Raw genomic sequence first — 19,216 nt, forward strand, 5'->3', positions numbered from 1 at the left:
ATTCAGAAGGTAGAGCTCTCAAGATGTTTACCACTAGTTCAGCACTAGAAGCTGGACTTCCTGCAGTAACAAGAGCGTCTGAGATTTTCTTTACTTTTGTGAGGAATTCAGGCATCTTCACATTGTCCTTTTTCAGATCACGGAGATTTTCTTGAAGCTGAAAAATATGAGAAGTTGAAGCTGAAGCAAAGGAGTCTTCAAGATTTTGTCACAACTCTTGGGAATAACTATTTCCACCGACATAAGGAATCACAGAATCTAATAAAGTTGAATTAATCTAAATTAACAAAGTTTGATCTTCTTCGAGCCAATCGATATAAGTTGGATTAATCTCCTTTTTCTTATCATCTAAGAATTGTTCTGGTTGAGGACGCGATCCATCAATTAGATCTAATACTTTGTGTTTCTTGAGAATCGACAAAAACAGTGATCTCCAAGCCAGATAATTACCACTTTGAAGCTTGATTGGAATCACATTTCCCATAGAAGTACTAGCTAACGAAAAAAATTTAGGATGATCTATATTAGAGATCAATCCTAGAAAGAAAACAGAAGAAGACGTGAAGAAAGAGATTTAGAGAGAGAAGTTTTCAGAGGAGAGCGTGATTAAGCTCTAATACCATAGTGAAACTGATTCTCATTAACAAAGTATAACAAACTTTCTTACTCTCTAACGAACACTTAACTAACTTATAACAACCAAAAGTAGTAATAACTGTGTCACAAGAGTGGACTAACCTATGTACAAATTCTAACTACCCACAAAGGCTCTAATACAGTGTAACACTTGTTGTTTAGCACTGGTCCAGCTTACAGTAACTATCCGGGATGTTCTTGTTCTTCTCATTAGAATTGATATTTTCTCTCTAAAACTCAGAATTTCTTTGAAGCTCTTTCATAGGCTTCTGATGCTTCTTCTTCAGTTTCAAAAGTACCCAACCAAACTCCTTAACACCTCCAATTGGATCTCTAATCTCAGCACCCCATTTTCCGCATCTTCTTTTTCGACCACCGATCTAGGCCTTCTCTTTAAACCCTTGTTACCATTGGGGTTTTTTATGAGCTATTTAGGGGTTTTGCCTCCATTCCTACTAGCTTGAGAGGAACTGTATTCCTATATCAGATGATGACAGAACTGTAGTCAATGGGAAATGAAATTTCTAAACTGTCTACTTGTTTGTTTTTTATCTTCCCTGATCAAGTTGCATATAAATGGAGCCGAAGTGGACTTTCTTACCATAGGTCTTTCTAATGCTTTAATAACAATCCATTGATTGGAAGATAAAACTCGGAGGAATTCAATAACCTCTCTAAAATCACAAATCTGTTTTAAAGTTGGAACAGAAAACCAAAACCTAATTACACAAACTAACATAAAATATGGCCCAAGAGGGATTCCAGGTAATCACTAACACTGAATTAATCTCAAGAGTTCGGTAGAATGAAGCAGGGAATAAAGCATCTAAGATATGTGACATTATATTTGAAATTTAGTACAACATTAGTTCCAAATTACGATAACTACAAGTCCGATATACCGGACAAACATGAAACCAGTAAAATCATCAAACATGATAACATATAGAAAGAGAAAATGGAGGTAACAAAAAGCGGTAAAAACAAGTGCAGATATTTCAGCAACCTATCTACGAAGTCTCTAGGTAATTTTTGGTCATGGGGGAGAGTTGAAGTTTGTTTGTCTAGCTCATCATGATTTGCTCACTTGCCTGTAACGCTTGGTTGGCAAAATATCTGACATCAACGTCTGGGTCCTCGCTAAGTTCAACCAAACAGGGACGAATTGTCTCTTCCACGACCTACGTTATCAAGCAAACCATAAACAACCCAAGTTTCTTGGTTAATCGCATTTAACATACTAAAAATTCACGAGCTATGTTTACTTACAGACTGATCAACTATTGGAATCAGCGATTGCAAAACCTTTGCCACATTGAACTTGATATTGGGTACCCTACATATATTGTAACACAATCAGAAGATTCTTAAGGTACCATTCAAATCGGTAACGATTTTATCCAGGCATAATGAAATGAGCACGAATTCTATATTCATCTGAGAGTAAGGGACTTACCTATCCTTTGATGCATTTATGACAATTGGTAGTAGTTTTGAACACGTGATTTCTGAGCCCATGACAGGGGCAAGTAGAGAAATTGCATGTAAGATAGTCATCCGATACAGATAGTGTGGGTTATTGATCATATCCAGCACCTGGTTATAAGACATAGCCAGTTAAGTAACTACGGCCACTCTCATCCACGAACCGTTTAAACAATTAATCATTGATGTAGCTAAGGAACTGTAGATCAAATGAATAGCTACAATGCCGCATAATCATCAGTATTTTCAGATAATAGTGAATCGTCAAGCACGTCTACACATTACATCTTAATAATGGGGAACCATTTATTGGGTGCAACCAACCCTACAAATTTCAAAAGAAATGTGATTTTGTACCAAAAAGAGGATAATGACAAACTAGTAACAAGTTATTGTGAAGACTAATAAGAACTAAGAACAAACCTGTGGAATGATGTGCTGCATTGCCCACTCAGGGCCGAATTCTTCTGCGAGACGTTTTACATTATTAGCAGCCGCGTCACGAATAGAGTAAACCTGAATACGTATACCGAGAAAAGCAGGATATATAAGCATATCAAACTACAAACAGATAAACAATAAGTTTTCGTTTGAAAAGGAAAATGTAATTTTATAAACTATAGCTATAAAGTGACTTTTACATGTAACATATGATAGATTTACAAAATATGGTTTCATTGGCCCCAGCGCAATTGCTATGAAATGTGAGCTGGCGATAACAAGAACCTAAAGTCATAAAGCTAGTAGTTTTTTTGTTCATTCTGCACGAAAATGCATCCGGATCGCAGATCAAAGACTCGTATCTGAAGAAATAGTGAACCAGCAGAAGTTTCAGCTCTTTCCTGTGTTAATAAATACTATATCTAGGCGTAAACTTAATAAATAGAACAGATGACAAAAAGATACTTGAATGATTGAATCTACAACAACGTGTGAACCTTTAGAACAAAAACTACCTTGTGGATAACAATCAACTAAAACTGTCACCTATGTATATGTGAATAAATATAATGACAATTATGTTACTACCACTATTTACCGACAATCAGAAACAGATCCGAGAGAAGAAACGATAAGAGAAAGAATTGGCAAAAATGAACAAAAAACAATCAACTTAAGAAGCAAGTGAACAGTATGTAATTGTAATGATGCATTTATTTGAGAGTTAGAGCAGGAAATTGAACAATCTAGAATGGTACACCTTAAGTATGTTATGTATATCCAGTTTATCAGCTAAAAAAAGTAACTTGACCAACCTTATCTTCCAACCACTGCATGCAGAGAGCACCAAGCTTATCATCAAAAAATCCAACACCCAACTGACTTGCCAATAAGGGTATGTACTCTATTATTGCAAGCCTAACCCTCCAATGTCTATCTTCAGCCAGCTCAACAATGGCAGGTAACAGAGATTGGGACAACAGATCAATTCCAATCACCTGCAAGGATGAGTTATATAAAAATTTAATCATGGAACAGAAAAATTAGTTAGATTTACCAACAAATCAGTTCCAAATCTTCTTTATTGAATCTTCGTGATGATTTAAGATAGCATCAAAGTGTGATAGTACAGAAGGCTTCCTGATAAAATCTAGTTGGCATGTAGCTGCTTATAGTAGTTACCTGAACAAAATCTAACTTCTAATGGTGAATTTTTAGCTATTTCATGTGCTTACTTAGAGCACCTAAAAAACAAGCTTAAGAACCAATTTAGGTTGTCCTGTAACTGCACAAGAAGATTAATTTGTTTTCTTTTCCTAAGAACTCGCATTGAAGGTTCATAAATTCTGAATCTTGGTCTTGTTGTTCCCTTTCATTGGTCTAGAAATATAGGGAAGTATAGGAACTTGTCATATTGTGATTTCCTATCCAATTGGGAGGATATCATAAAATAAAATTGTCCTATATAGGTGTCGTTGCTTTGTTGTTGTTCCCTTTTCACTTCGTAATTCTTTTCCCCATATATTAATTCAAACGTTTCAAAAAAAAAAAAATCTGAATCTTTACAAGGATAATTGTGACATAACTGAGCAAAGAAAAAACAGAATCGTGACAAAACTTAACAGTTAAAACTTCTCGTACAAAAGCAAAATGCAGGAGTATAATTTGAAACTAAGGCTTCTTTGTTTCTTATCAGAGTGAAGAAGACCAAGATACACCTCTAAAAGCCATTCAATTACGGCAAAAAGTTTTTTGCTCTTAAAACAAAAACCATTTCAACATAGCCAAGTTATGATAACATAGAGACTGAAGGAATATTAATGCATTAATAGACAGAACGAATACCATAGATTCGATCAGTGTGAGCCAAAAAGCAGACAAAGTGCAAAACAAACTCAGCAGCTACATGCTAGAGTAATCAAAACTGTATTTTAATTGCTTTCTCGTTTCAAAACACATACCTGGTTAACTTGGTCAAGCTTGCTAATAATATTAAGCCGGACATCAGGGAATTCATCTTTTAGCAATGAAAGAAAAATAGGTAGAAGTTGCTCAATCGTAGCATCCTGAATTAACACAAACACCAATTAGACTCTGCATCACGGGGAGCAAAAGCAAGATGATGAAAGACTAAATTTTTCACAGTAAATAAAATTAAAGCTTAACTAAATGCTCAAGCTAGGGGAGGTAAATTTCCAAAAATCAACATCAAGAAAAATGATTCAAGATAAAAGAATATACAGCAAGTGCTCAATGACAACGGGTTTCTTCTTTTTATTAATTAAATGAGACTGCATGTCATACCTTTCCCAAGACTGGTGCCATTCCCATGATAACTGAAGCCAGAGCCGAGCGGACATGCTGGGATGAATCTGTAGACAATTCCTGTAAAAAGAAATAGCTGTTGTTATGGATCACCCCACAAATGTAAAAGAACACAACCCACAAGATGTCTGACATTTTTCACTAGCAGCAGCCAGCAAGTAGCTAAGTACTGAACACTGTAAAACCTGAAACCTCATGAAGTATATGTACCTTTACACAAGGGAGAATGTGCTGAATCGCAAGTTGCGGATTCAAGATTCGGCTAAATTTGGTTACTTTTCCTGCAGCTGCTATTCGTACTTCAGCCTCGTTATCTCGAAGAAGGCGAACATATGCAGGAACCAGGTCCACCCTTAAAACAATATCACAATAAATTCCAATCAAAAAATAATACGAGAACTTCAAAAGAAGATAGGCAGCTATTGTAAACCAATATATTTCTGCATTACTACAAAGGCATACAGATAATAAAGATGAGAAACAAGAATTAATAGTGCGTCTTCGTCAAAATCCTGATGATGGTTTGAGTATGAAAAACGTTAACAAAATTCATTGACTGCTTTTATGAATCCTGCCTTGATCACTCTCTATTCATCACTAATACACTATTCATTTCACATATAAGTGTCACGGAAGCTATATACCTAGTAGGCTCGGGCCCCACAGCTTCGCAAAGCTCATATAGTTGGTTTGCAACCATGTAACGAACACGCCAAGATTTATCCTGTTAAAGAATATAAAGCAGATGTTACGCTGGCAATACCGATAATACAAGTAAAATCCAAAATCTGGTTTTGAGAACTTCACAAGGTGGTTCCTCAGAGTATAATGATCGCAAAGAAATGTTATAAATCTGCTTTGCATTATTGTACATGATTATAAACATCAGCACAGGGATATGGTATCTAAAACTATATTTACTAATAAGGTGCCGTTTTTTTCTGTAGGTCTCAATCTGATATACAAGCAATATTCCGAGGGTTATGCTTCATTAAACGATGTGGTTTTTTACGAGAGTAGACAGAAATACATGCATACTGCCCAGCAGAAAAAAGAAAGGAATACATGCTTTCTATCAACACAAGTAAACAATGAGAGAATTACAGTAAGATTCAACTGATACCAACAGAAGTGGCGGCCCAAAAGATAAATACTTATCAGTTTTACCTGAGAGAAATTAACAATCACTGGGAGAATATGTGCTACACAGTCCTGGGGTTCTAACAACTTTCCAAGTGCTGCACAACCCTCAACAGCCAATAACCGAACAGAATCTTGGTCTGAAAATAGAGGTTTTAATATACATCCCAATTAGAAGCTGCGTGGCCAATTAAAAGATCACATACACAAAAGTAGCACAAAGGCTACTTAGATAGTAGGTTTCAAATGAAACAAATTATGAATTAGTTAACAACTTTGTTCCAAACTTGTGTGAAAAGGAACAAAGAACATGTGAAACTATCAAACTGTGCAACAATGGAGAACACTTCAAGTTGTAAACCAAATTTCGTTAATTAGTTAGTTCCGTACGTAATGTAGAGGAATTAACATACCATCCTGTGTCAGATCATCAAAGATTGACATAATTTCAGTCTTCAGATGGGCGGATTCGACAGTAGCAGCAAACTTTCCCAAGTTCGATGCAGCAGATCTCCTTACCATTGGCATGTCATCTTGACACAACTGGCTGTATATTGTCCTTAACTCTGCCTTCAAAGCATCAGGGGCGCTCGGGTAAGCAATGTGAAACAGTCCACATGATGAAACCCTAGCCGTGAACCACTCACCAGCTGCTAGTCTCTGAGGCAAGAAATTAGAAGAAGTCAAGACAAATAGCACTGAGTATAGTAATGTTAATGATAGAGCATATTGATTCAATATCTTTGAACTGGGAAAAAACGAAAAGTAGACAACGCATCATAATCTCGAAATTGAACCCCTCAGGCTACGAGCGACCCCTAGTCTCAAAACTGGGACCTCGCAAACCTACTCATTCTACCTAGCATAAAACTTAAAATGGTAAACTCCACGTGTTAGAGCAGTGGTTCATCTGGTAGTCAGTGGTCAATCACATTGTTATGCAAAAGGCAAGACCGAAATGTTAGTGATTTTAACAGAAAAAGAAAACAACAAAACTGGCCGAGTACTTCATTCATTTCGCAAGAATGATGCTGTATTTCAGGGTTGGGGAGGTTCAATGCCTTATGGTCTATACCAACTGCCTGACTGAGGCTTCCTGAACAAACTAAAATTTATCCCATTACCAGTACCACTTTTGTATTTCCCCTACACAATCATACTACTGTAACCCGTCTCACAAGTTGCATCGATTAAAAGAACATCTGATGAGGGAAGAGAAACATGACTTTTTTTCACATGACACAGCTTTTTTAAATGATCAGATCGGAGGCAGGATAATGATTAGTCCCGTGGCCTCTCGAGACCTCCCACTACCAACTTCCCTGAAGAAGGGATCTACATACAGACTATTTTAGTTTATCATCTCGCTATTCAAATATCATGGATTAACACGGTGGAAATCATAATGTGAGTCAAAATGCACATAATGGGAAAATGAAACCAAAAAAGGAACTTACTTTTACAAGTGGAACAAACGAATCAACTAGATCACTCTCCTTCATTTGAGCCCCAATTCGACATAATGACTCTACAGCTTTATCCCTAACACAGGTTTCTTCAACAGTGCATAGGGTTTCCAATGGTGGTAAAAGAAAATGAGCATAATCCACTCCACCAACATAAGGAATAAAAACCCCCAATTCTTCCGCCATGGCAAGTAAAACTTCATCATCATCGTCATTATTCTCGCTAAGAAATGGAATCAGTTCTTTTCTAGTTCTTTCCTCGCCAAGTGCACGAGCAATCGTTGATAGTCTACGAATTGAGTTTAATCGAAGCTGAATGTCTTCATTTTTCAGTTCATCAATCAAAATTGCAATCGGATACAGCGGCTCGTCGATCATAGCCATTGTTTCTATACAAAAGAAAACCCTAAATTTAGAACGAAAAGGTAATGTTATGTGCGAATGATTCAAACAATATTACTAAAAAACAAAACGTAAGGAGATCGTAACCTGAAGAATGTCTTCTTTCTTACTTTCTTAGCCTAGAGTGTTGATGAAGATTCTGAGATCTGAGAAAAAAACCCTAGAGTTTCAAGTCAAAATATGAAGATGTGAACATGACGTTGTTTCCACTCAAAGATAAAACCCAGGAAGAGATTATTATTAAAATTGTACCCTCGGACCTCGGACTGATTTCGACTCTAGAGAGAGAAAGAGAGAGAGAAAGGGAGAGAGAGAGAGACCGGTGGTGATGGCTTCTGGAACTGGTTTTGTTCTAAATGGATTTGTTCTTCTTCAAGTTCCAGCCCGATCTGTTCTTCTTTTTTCTTTTATTTCTTTAATATTGACTACAATGTTTTTTTTTCTAATTATGGGGTAAAATGGTTATTACATGGGATACATCCATACGCTATGATAAGCTGCTGAAATATTACTGGTCTAAAATCCGACGAAATTAATGTCCTAAAAACCGAAAGATATTACTTCATTTATAACTAAGTTTAATATTTTTGGATTGCACTTTCATAGACTTCCGTATTACGGAGTAGATGCACTTACCAACTTTACTGTAGGTGGGTAATATATGAACAAATTCATTTTCTTTTACGACACATTTTATTTCATTCTTTAGCAAGTGGGGCAAATATTAGTACGATGAGACTAGCTTTAATGGGACAGTGAACTCTAAAATTTAAAATGTCATTCAGAATTTTTTAAATGAATATTGAAAAAATCGCGAATGAAACTCTCTATTCGACACTCCATAATGATGTGAGAACATTTATTATAGAAACTCTCAAGAGAGTCAATCTAGAATTAGAGTGTCTATGTGAATTTCTTTAGTTTTTTTTTTTTTTTGTTGAAAGGAAATATTATATTAATAGGAAATGAGAGTACTATTACAATACATTTTACAAAGAAAATAGGGAACGTGTTTCCAAACTTTCGATCTATTTTTCGCTCGAGCCCATTTAGCCAGCTTATCTGCCACTCCATTGAATTTCCTGCTTGTGTGAGAGAATTTGACTGTTTCCAATCTGTTTTTTATTTCTAGGATTTTGTTCAGATGCACTTGAGATTGCCATTGGATATTGTTCTTTCCTTTCTGAAGAAATTTTATAATATTGATGTTGTCGCTTTCAATTATGATTTGTTTATATTCATGAGATTCTGCCCATTGCATTCCTTTAAGTATTGCAATTGCCTCACCTTCCTCTGAGTTTCTGCTTCTAGTTGTGGAAGTTGCCGCTTCCACTAGTTTAGATTCATTGTCATGGATGACTAAACTGATTCCTGTTATATGATGTATATCTACAAATGATGCATCTACGTTTATCTTGACAAAAGGCGTAATTGGAGGTGCCCATTTGTCTTGTACTTTTTTGTTATTCTGATCTTGTTCCTTATGCACTTGTGGGAATGTCGTTATGATCGAGATCATATTTTCTAGCTTATTAATTTCATGTTGGAAGCAATGGTCGCATCTTATTTTGAATTTCTTTAGTTACAAGTTCATTGACCTTTAAAATTCAACTAATAAAAAACTTTTTTTTTTTTAACTATTTTTGTCTTATTAAATTTAAGAGTAATATACATATTAAATAGAGTTATTTTAGATATTTCAATTTGAGACAAAAAAATTTAGGATTTTTGAGGGAGAGGACCAAAAAAAGGGGTGCTTATGTGGGTAAGATCCAGGGTTATCCGGATATAAGGTTTAGGTCCAAATATTAATGGTTTTGGTGGGCCCGAGATAAAGGTACAGCAGGGAATTGTGCCTAACTAGTTTAATACCCCTAATACCCTTTTTATCTTTATCTTCTTTACATCTCTCTTTCTCCAAAAAATTTATACAGCTCTAATTTTCTTTAAAACATCTCTCTCTCTCTCTCTAAAAATCTCTTTTTCTCTCTCTCGAAATTTATACATCTCTCTCTCTAAAACATTTCTACACACTTTTTTTTGGATCTTTCCTATCTCGGTAGAAACCCTAAATCCAGCAGAGATCTGGAAGCAACAAATCTGGATTTAGGGTTTAAAATACAAAATGTTGGCTCTCTTTTCTACATGGATATAGTGAAGAATGATGTTTTTGAAAGAAAAAATTAACGGTGAAGAAATCAGACCTAAGGTTATTGTTTCTGGAATAATTTGATTTTTTGGACAGGTTTTGGTGAAAGCTTAATGGTGAAGAAATATTGAAAAAAATCTGACGGTGAATTTTTTTGGAAAAGTCAGATTCAGTGAAAATTTAATGAGGAATAAATCATTTTCTTGAACAGGGATTCATGGGTTTGGGAGAAATTCATCTTTGGGTTCAGAAACAAAGCTTCTAGTGAATATAGTGAACAATGAAGATTTGATTTACATTTAATGGTGAAGAAATCAGATCTGGAGTTATCCTTAACTTGATCTGCTTTAACTATATTTGCTTTTTTACTTCACATATTTGTTCTGGGAATATTAAAATGTTGAGTGCATAGAATGGTGCACTGAACATCTCCAGGTTCTCTTAGATATTGTCCCAATTTTTGTTATATTTAACGTCATAGATATACGTTTACGTGTTGGAATGTAGTGTAAATTCCTCAGTTCCCGTCACATTTTACCGTTCGCAATCCGTTCCCGCGATTCGTTGTTATGTGGAAGTTCACTGTACTTTTTTTAGTTTCATTCGTCTTATATTTCTATCTTTTTCCTTATTTTGTGAAGGTTGCAACGTGAAATATTTTTCTTGAACAGAGATTCATGGGTTTTAGCGAAATTTCAAATTTAGGTTTAGAAACATAGCTTATAGTGAAGAATGAAGATTTGATAAATATTTAATAGTGAAGAAATCAGATCTGGAGTTATCCTTAACTTGATCTGCTTTGACTATTTTATTTTTCTAGTGTCTAGTACATAACCAAATATCCCGTACTTTCGAACATGTCCCGTACATTCACAAATGTCCTGTACATTTAAAAATTCCTGGTTCATGTTAAGAAGGCAGAGTACATAAAAAGTTATATTATGCCCAGTACATAAAAATCAGATTCAGTGAAAATTTAATGTACAGTACAAAGAAAAATGTCCCATAAATTTCCTTTGAAAGTAATTTACGTTTTGGAAGGAATGCCTTATAAACGCTCCATCATATAAGGAGAAAATGTTTGAGAGAAGGAAAGAAGTTAAGATTAGAGAGAGAAAATATATTTAAAAAAAAATATAGAGATAGAATCAAATCAATGGGAAACTACCAAAAAATATATGGAAACAAACTAATGAAAACCTACCAAGAATGAGAAAAAATTCTCTTTGTACAGTTTGTTATCAAGACGTAATTGTTACTAAACCAGAAAAAAAATTTAGAAGTAATATCTATTACATATTTCCAAAAAAGAAAAGAACTTTTAGATTTTAAGAAAAAACTATCCTTAAAGTTTCCCGGTGGACAAGAAAATTTTCGGTATACAAGAAAATTCCCGGTATCTAACATCTTAAAGTTTCCTTCGAATATTTTTCTAGTGTCTAGTACATAACCAAATGTCCCGTACATTCGAACATGTCTAGTACATTCACAAATGTCTTGTACATTTAAAAATTCCTGGTTCATGTTAAGAAGGCAGAGTACATAAAAAGTTATACTATGCCCAGTACATAAAATAATTTCCGGTACACAAGAAAATTTCTAGTACAAAAAGTGTCTAATACATAACTAAATGAGTGGTACATAAAACAATTCCTGGAGCACAAAAATATTCCCAGAACAAAAGTTTCTCGTACATAACCATATGCCTAGTACAGGAAAAAAATTCCTAGTACACAAGAAAAATCCCAATACAAAGTGTCTAGTACATAACCAGATGTCATTACATAAAATAATTCCCGCTAAACAAGAAAATTCCCGGTACAAAAGACAATTCCTGGTACAAAAGTGTCCAGTAAATAAAAAAAATGTACAGTACAAAGAAAAATGTCCCATAAATTTTCTTTGAAAGTAATTTACGTTTTGGAAGGAATGTCCTATAAACTCTCCATCATATAAGGATAAAATGTTTGAAAGAAGGAAAGAAGTTAAGATTGGAGAGAGAAAATATATTTTAAAAAAATATAGAGATGGAATCAAATCAATGGGAAACTACCAAAAATATATGAATGAAAGAGCCCTGATTCAATGAGCTCAAGCTCATAGGTTGAACTATGAGCTTGAGCTCAAGGACCGTTAGATTTTATTAGATCATCTAGGTCAAAATATGTACAGCTGTAATCCTAATAAATATGTAAAGTAATAAATAATAAACCATGCTTTGTATATTTAATTACAATGTTGCCATCGTCTTTCCTTTGTCTTCATCGTCTTCCCTTTCTCTGTCACTTACTTTCTCTCTGTAAAACTTCTCTCTCCCGAAGTCACCCAAAAGTACACTTCTTTGAACTAAGTTTGTAAATGATTTAATACTCAAACTTTCTGCAAATAATAAGATTAAGAGTAGGCACAAAAAAAAAACAGAAGATGATTTCATTATTGATTTGAGTTACATGGCTAAAACAAGAAAATTTTACATCCCCAAACCAAAACCTTTATATAAGACAGATCATATTGATTGTTTATTCAGCTACATAAAACTATTAAAATCCCCAATTAAAAACCCTTAATTTTGAAGACCTTTACTGAAATAGATAAAGTAAAACCCACACCCATTGTCGCAAAATTGAGGCACTTCATTACTACTTCTAGAAATCTTGCTCTTGTTTTTTTCTTATTGAATTCTTTTTTTAATTGATCAGATTCTGGAGTTCTTGACGCTTCAAAATTTTGATACTTAGGAAGATGAGTAATTCATACTAAGGTGGAGACTGTAGAGATCCTCCATTGATGAATATTAAGAAAGAATATGAAATTTAGAGAGAGAACCCCAAACTAACTTTCACTAATGGTATCTTATGATTTTGTAATGGTTATTCTTTCTTTCTTCATATTATTTATTGAATCGATAAATCAATCAACTTTTATTTACTTGTTCTTCATCGATTGATACATCAACCCCGTTGATGACTTGAAGAAGAAAGAAAGTGAAAGTTACAGAGAGACAAGGATTTGCAGAAATAACAACTGCTGGGGATGGAAGTTTTGTCTGTGGCAGACTTGTAATTAAAGTGATACGGATGGGTTAAGTTTTCTAGTTTTTAGAGAATCCTTTAATTAAGGAGAAAATAAGGGGATATATTTTGCCATGGGAAGATCTTGACAAATCCAACGGCCACGAGCTCAAGCTCATACTTCTCTCCATGAGCTTGAGCTCATTTAATCACCACTCTATATGAAAACAAACTAATGAAAAACTACCAAGAATGAAAAAAATTTCTCTTTGTACAGTTTGTTATCAAAACGTAATTGTTACTAAACCAGAAAAAAATTTAGAAGTAATATCTATTACATATTTCCAAAAAAGAAAAGAACTTTCAGATTTTAAGAAAAAACTATACTTAAAACAAAAGAAAAAAAATCACAAAGATATAAAGTATTTGAAGAGGAAGAGAAAATATTTGTAGAAAGAGAAAAAAATTAGTTTAGATTTGTGAGAGAGAGAGAGATGGAGAGGACGTCATTAATGTAGAGAGAAAGTGGAGGACATAGTGTAGAGAGAGAAACGTGAAACACGAGATTTATTAATGGCATTTCTGTAATTTCGGGTGGCAATCTATGTAAATAAGAATAAAAATTTGGTTATTGTTGTAATTTCCTCCAATGGTGTGACTAGTGGACCTGCCCCTCATTCTTTGTGGGCAGTGGGCCTGCTTCTTGTTTGGGAGAAACAAACAGACCTTTTGCCCAACCCCTCAAAAATTTACAATGTATCTATTTTGCCACTTAAAGCATATCTAATGAGACGCTCAAGAAAAAACCTAAAAATCCTCGTTGTCAAGTGTCAATTAAATTTCGCCTGCTTTTGTTTTATTTCACCTTTCCTATATATGCATCTTGAATATCTAAAGAAGTGACTTTGGCTTTTCTTTTTCAGATATGAATACTGCTAAATCAAAAAATAAAAAATAAAAAACGAACCTAGCTTAGAAGAAGTTAAAGATGAATCGAAGTCTTCGTTGGTAGCAAGAAATTTTGAGATGCCTTAAAAAGCATATAACTTTTTTTTTGTCAGTGTGTCTTGACCCATGACCTACAAGGTGGAAGACTAAACCTCCTATCGCTCTAACCAAGGATTGTTGGCTAGTAAACTTATATAATTACTAAACTTTTCAAGGGTGCCTTTAGATATTTAAGGTCTCTTCACCAATCTAGAGGAAAGAGATTCATAGCCGTGAATATGGAGAGATGAGGTATATGATCCCAAGTTTGCTTGACCGGCTTCATTGAAAGGTAAAAACCCAATTCTCAACAAATCTGAAAAGCAGAAGAAGTGATTTACGAGTAGAACAAAACCTCCTTTACCATTGATTTGTGTTCGCAAAGGGGCGGTCTGAATTTCCACTCGAGTTGTTCTGATTTCTCCTTCGGTTAAAAAAATAGAAACCAGAGAAGAAAACCCTAGATTTAAACTAGAATAACGTATTGATCATCCCATACAATCGATTTGATCAATCACTGATCATTCCATACGACCCATTTGTTTATGGTTCAACAAATTCTTAATTCAAGCTTTAACATCTATGAAGAAAAAGTCGGGATTAATCCCCGAGTACACCCCGACTACTCCTCAGTCCCCATCTTGCCGACTCGACTAGGAGCCAAAACCCTAGTCCCGTGGAATTCCGAGTAAATCCCCGACTTGGTCCGACTAGGACCAAGTCGACTAGTCGGACCGGTCGGGATTATTTAGCTGAGCCTTTTTTTCTTTTGCTCAAATCGACAAAGGTGGTTTAGGATTTGCTCATTCGGCTTTTCACCCTTCCTCTCCCCTCCAAATATCATTATAACCAGATTGAAGTAATTTTGAAGTTTTCTTGCTCTCCAAACAAGATTCCAAGTTCCTCTATCTTCTCAATCTTTTTTTACTATTTCTTTTTACTTTTTTAGAACCCATAGTCTACTCTTTTTCTCTATAAACTCAAATAAATGTTAGTTGTTAGTGTTTTATACTTCATTAATGTTGTAGAACTTGTTGATAATTATATGTGTGCTTCTTAGGGATGAATTTTTAGTGTTTATACTTCATTAAGACCAAATACTTATTTATACCTATATATAATTATATATTTATATTCTACGACTAGTCCCGTGTAAATACGACTAGTAGCGACTATGCCTAGTCCCAAGTCCGCTGATGAGACATGAAAATGTCTCATTTGAATCTCTTAACTCGGGTTAGTTAGTCTATTTCGAGCGGTTACTCTGATGATTTGTCTGATTTTCTTTCTCAGGTCTCATTTACGGAGTTCGATGCGAAAACACCATGATAAAGACATACTTGAGGGGCATTTTGGTCATTTTAACGAAAAGGGTATTCTGGTCAATATTAGTGCTCATGTGAAAGTAGAGTCCAATACGAACCCAACGGCGAAGACGGAAGTCGAATCGGAGTTCGAATGGGTGAACTATAACAGGTCAAAGTCCGGGTCCAACATGGTTGACTAGTGGGATGACCTCGGGAACTATTCTGGCCAGCGGGATAAGTTTTATAGCGTGGCGCAAAATCGAAGTATTGAGCATCCGAGATTCGTATACCAGGGCTACAGCAAAATAAACCTCAACCGGATGATTCAGTACAGCCGTTGCCGTTAACTCCTGAACTCCCGTTTGCCAACTCGCGTTCAAATCTGGTGTTTCATAAATCAGACGGTTTCTGGCGCTGAGGTAAGTTAACTCAGTAGTTCCTGTTGTATGGAATCTTCAACTCTTCAACTACCAGGCGATGGCACGGGATTGGCGACAGCGTGGACTTTGATTTGGGGATATTACCAAATCAGTTCAAATACTTTCTCTTGCTCGTGATTTCTTTCCTATTTCATGGTTATGGCTTTATGGGTATGTCTGTTCTAATTAGAGGGATTTCTCTCTATAGAAACCGAGAGAGAGAGTGTGTTTTAGAAACCAAATGAGAAAAAGGAAAGAAGAAATCAGAAAGGAAAGAAGCAAGAAGAAGGGTAACATTCGGCTGGAAATAGAAGAGGATCATCACAGCTTAAAACAGAGAGCTGGATGATGGCTGGAATGGAAAGGAGGAGGAGTGATTGATGGAGAATATATTCTAGAAAGAGGGAGTCGATTCGGATTGAGGAGCTTCTTCTACTATATAACAGGGAGCTACTCCATCATATTGGGGCATCGGATCTCGGGTTAAAACAAGAAAGAAGTAGGGAAAAACGAGGAAGCAACTATCACAATCATCATCTATTTTTCTTCTTCATCTTCATTTTCTGAATTTCTTTTAGTGACAGAGAGAAATTAAGAGAGGTTGTAGAGAGATTAGACAGGAAAGAAGAAAAACAGAGAAGGTTCTTAGTGAGAGAAAGAAATTAAGAGAGAATTAGAGAGAGAGACAGAGAGATTAAGAAGAGACTTATTGTAGAGAGAGAGAAAAACAGAAACTCGGTTTTGAGAAAGTAATTTGATTTTTTCTTGATTTTTTGATTTCTCTTGTTGTTTTCTACTTCTTAGTGAGAGAGAGGGAGATTACAGAGAAAGAGAGAGAGAGATTACAGAAAGAATAAGAAAGAAACAGAAAGAAAATACTTTCAAGAAGACGAGAAAATAATTTTCTCTCAGAGAATTCATTTCTGGGAAGACGAGAAAATCGTTTTCCCAGAGGGTGCGTTTGGCAGATTTCCGGGGAAAACAGAAGGAAATCAATTCCTTAAGGCTCTGTTTGGCTGCAAAATCAGTAAGAAATCAAACTTTTTCTACTTTTCTCCCATCATTTATTTAGTTAAACTTCCATCTATCATTATGAGAAACTAATTTTCCTATCTAGGGTTTTAGATGAAGTCATAATAATTATATTCTCGATAAATTTATTAAAGTTTTTATTATTTTAACGATAAAATCTTCCGGGTTTTTAGACCATTCATGGACTAAAACCTGAGTTATATAAAGAACTCCCTAATTAGATCAAAATTAAATTGTCGTTAGAATTGATTATATGGATGGATTCGAAAAACCCTAGGTTCCCTTTATCTGAATATCAACTTTAGTATTATTTGAATTTTAATTATTGTTTATCTTTCTATTATTTAAAAAAATATTATCAATCAACCCATTTTTTGAAAACCTAATAGTTTTAAGATTAGAGTTGAAATTCGACTTAGTCTCTGAGGAACGAACCGGTCTTACCGGAATTTTACAACTTGACACCCGTGCACTTGCGGGTGTAGACCTATTTAGGAAACTTTTTAGGCCCATCATCCGCCGATTAGTCCCCCTTGCCGACTTTTCCAACATAGTTTAACATTACAATCGATTTGATCAAGAACCCACTATGATCATCCCATTCAATCGATTTTATCATGGTTCAACAGATTTTTTTGGTTCAAACTTCAACAAAATAACCAATTTGATCAAGAACCATCTCTGATTTGCTTTAACCTAATTGATTGTCAAGTTGGGTTTAGGGTTTCCAATATCTGAGTTTTCATTTTAGTTTTTTAAATTTCTTAGATGGAGCTAGGGGTTCCATATGATAGTAAGTTCACATATTATGTGAATTTTAGAGAGAGATAGTGAGTCATTCAGAGATAGAGATAAATCATAGGGGTGAGAGAGACTCTGAGATAGAGTGTGAGAAAGTAAGGAGTGTAAGAGTTACTAGTGACTTACAAGACAAGAGAGGAATGAGAAAGCTTTATGGAACAATAGGAGCATCTCAACAACACTCAAACTCTAAAACTTAGAGTGTCACATAAATTTTTTTAGAGTATTTCTTTCTAACATGTCTCCAATGCAAAACTATATTTCGAGTGTCTTCTTGAGGATCTCCAAGTGCCACATAGACAAATCAATTAGTTTTATAGTCAAAATATTAAGTATAAAGTTTCTCTTGAGTGTTGCATTGGATAATGAGTATCTCTAAATGGCCAAATAGGAAAGAGACCGTTTATCTACTTTTCACACTTGGCATTTACGATTTTTAGAGTTTTTCTTTAGTGTTACATTGGAGATGCTCTAAAGTAAGAAATCTGTTTTACCATCTAAAAGGTGGTACAAGAATTTAGATCAGTTTCACACCTTTTTTCTCTTAAGAAATCGATTTTCACATCTAAAGTGACCAACCAAACAACGGAAAATCAACTTAAAAATTGATTTTTCCAATGAATTTTCCTATGTCACAAACAGACTATAAAGTAAGGCCACTGTTTTGGGGAAAGCGGAAAAGTTCTCGGGGATGACGGTGGAAAACAAAAAAAATTAAACCAAAAACACCTTTAATGTCGTCGGAAAAAATGTCGCCGGCCAGTTGTTGCCGGCGACTTCATCATCTTCTCTCTCTCTCTCTTCTGTTTCTCTCTCTTCTCCCTCTCTTCTCTCTTTCTTCTCTCTCTTCTCTTGCTCTCTCTTTCTTCTCAATGTCTCCGGCAAAGGGGAGGAGCCCCTTCGCCAGAGCTCGTCTGGTTTGAACAACCAGACAAGATCTGGTTTGTTCTTCAAACCAGACTTGTCTGGTTTCGTCTGGAAACCAGAGCTCCGGCGAAGGGGCTCCTCCCATTCGCCGGAGATGAAGAGGAGGAAAAAAAATCGTCGGGAACGGTGGTTCGACTGAGGGTTGCCGGAGATGGTGGTGAAAGTGGGAGAGGAAGAAGAGGGAAGAAGCTGAAAAAAATAAGTGTTTGGAGGAAACAATTTCTTTTTGTTTCCACCCAAAACTTATTGCCCCGGAAACCTCGCTTATTTCCCCAAAGCGCTGGCCTAAAGTAATTGAGTATCAATTCGAAGAGCCAAACGTTAAATCTGGATATCACAAAGTTGTGGTTCAAACTGGTGATCGACGAAGACTAGAGACAATTTCACAACTGAACTATTTGAATGGTTTCTTAGAGCATCTCCAATGGAACCCTTAAGAAAACTTCTAAAACCCGTAGTTGTGACACTTTAAACTTCTTTTTGTCTCCAATTGAGATCTCTAAAATAACTCTATTTGATACACATGACACTCTATATATAAGGTAAGTAATGTGGTCTGGTGGTGGAGTCTCACTTGAGAGTGCAAAACATTCACAAGACAAAATGGAATATATGTAGAATATCATAGACGAAGGGTTCAATCTACTTGGTTGGTTTCTAAAACAAGTACTGGTAGTCGGTGGTAATC

At 35.3% G+C, this 19,216-nt stretch overlaps 1 protein-coding gene and 1 non-coding gene across 5 annotated transcripts; both read right to left on the reverse strand.

Annotated features, from left to right (window-relative positions):
* Nucleotides 1-1,454: 1,454 nt before the first annotated feature.
* Nucleotides 1,455-8,562, reverse strand: LOC147566270 (uncharacterized). 4 transcript variants are annotated; one of them, XM_086652749.1, is made up of 13 exons: nucleotides 7,983-8,562; nucleotides 7,485-7,882; nucleotides 6,441-6,687; nucleotides 6,055-6,167; nucleotides 5,532-5,611; nucleotides 5,098-5,239; nucleotides 4,867-4,947; nucleotides 4,524-4,628; nucleotides 3,378-3,560; nucleotides 2,545-2,637; nucleotides 2,093-2,232; nucleotides 1,906-1,972; nucleotides 1,455-1,817 (listed from the first exon to the last, which is right to left on the reverse strand). In XM_086652749.1, the coding sequence occupies exons 2-13, from the start codon at nucleotides 7,875-7,877 to the stop codon at nucleotides 1,701-1,703; spliced, it is 1,761 nt and encodes a 586-aa protein (XP_086508875.1). In that variant the 5' UTR covers nucleotides 7,878-7,882; nucleotides 7,983-8,562; the 3' UTR covers nucleotides 1,455-1,700. The 4 variants fall into 4 exon arrangements, with proteins under 4 accessions (XP_086508875.1, XP_086508878.1, XP_086508876.1 ...); XM_086652752.1 differs by having other exon boundaries at nucleotides 7,485-7,899; nucleotides 8,006-8,386; XM_086652750.1 differs by having other exon boundaries at nucleotides 8,006-8,381.
* Nucleotides 8,563-14,297: 5,735 nt separating this feature from the next.
* LOC147566271 (small nucleolar RNA snoR77) lies at nucleotides 14,298-14,436 on the reverse strand. Its single transcript, XR_015231678.1, has one exon. It is a non-coding gene; the product is annotated as a small nucleolar RNA snoR77 (small nucleolar RNA).
* Nucleotides 14,437-19,216: the final 4,780 nt, after the last annotated feature.

This window comes from Eschscholzia californica, unplaced genomic scaffold (genome assembly GCF_041429995.1).
Source record: "Eschscholzia californica isolate CP2 unplaced genomic scaffold, dmEscCali1.0.p SCAF_1, whole genome shotgun sequence".
In the NCBI taxonomy this organism is placed as follows: domain Eukaryota; kingdom Viridiplantae; phylum Streptophyta; class Magnoliopsida; order Ranunculales; family Papaveraceae; genus Eschscholzia; species Eschscholzia californica.

What these genes read in the sequence shown, in the direction of transcription:
- LOC147566270 (XM_086652749.1), bottom strand. Translation starts at nt 7,877, where the DNA reads ATGGCTATGATCGACGAGCCGCTGTATCCGATTGCAATTTTGATTGAT. An exon ending in TGCAGTGGTTGGAAGATAAG is followed by an intron (nt 2,638 to 3,377) that starts GTTGGTCAAGTT and finishes ATACGTATTCAG; the next exon opens with GTTTACTCTATTCGTGACGC. An exon ending in ATAAATGCATCAAAGGATAG is followed by an intron (nt 1,973 to 2,092) that starts GTAAGTCCCTTA and finishes CAATATATGTAG; the next exon opens with GGTACCCAATATCAAGTTCA.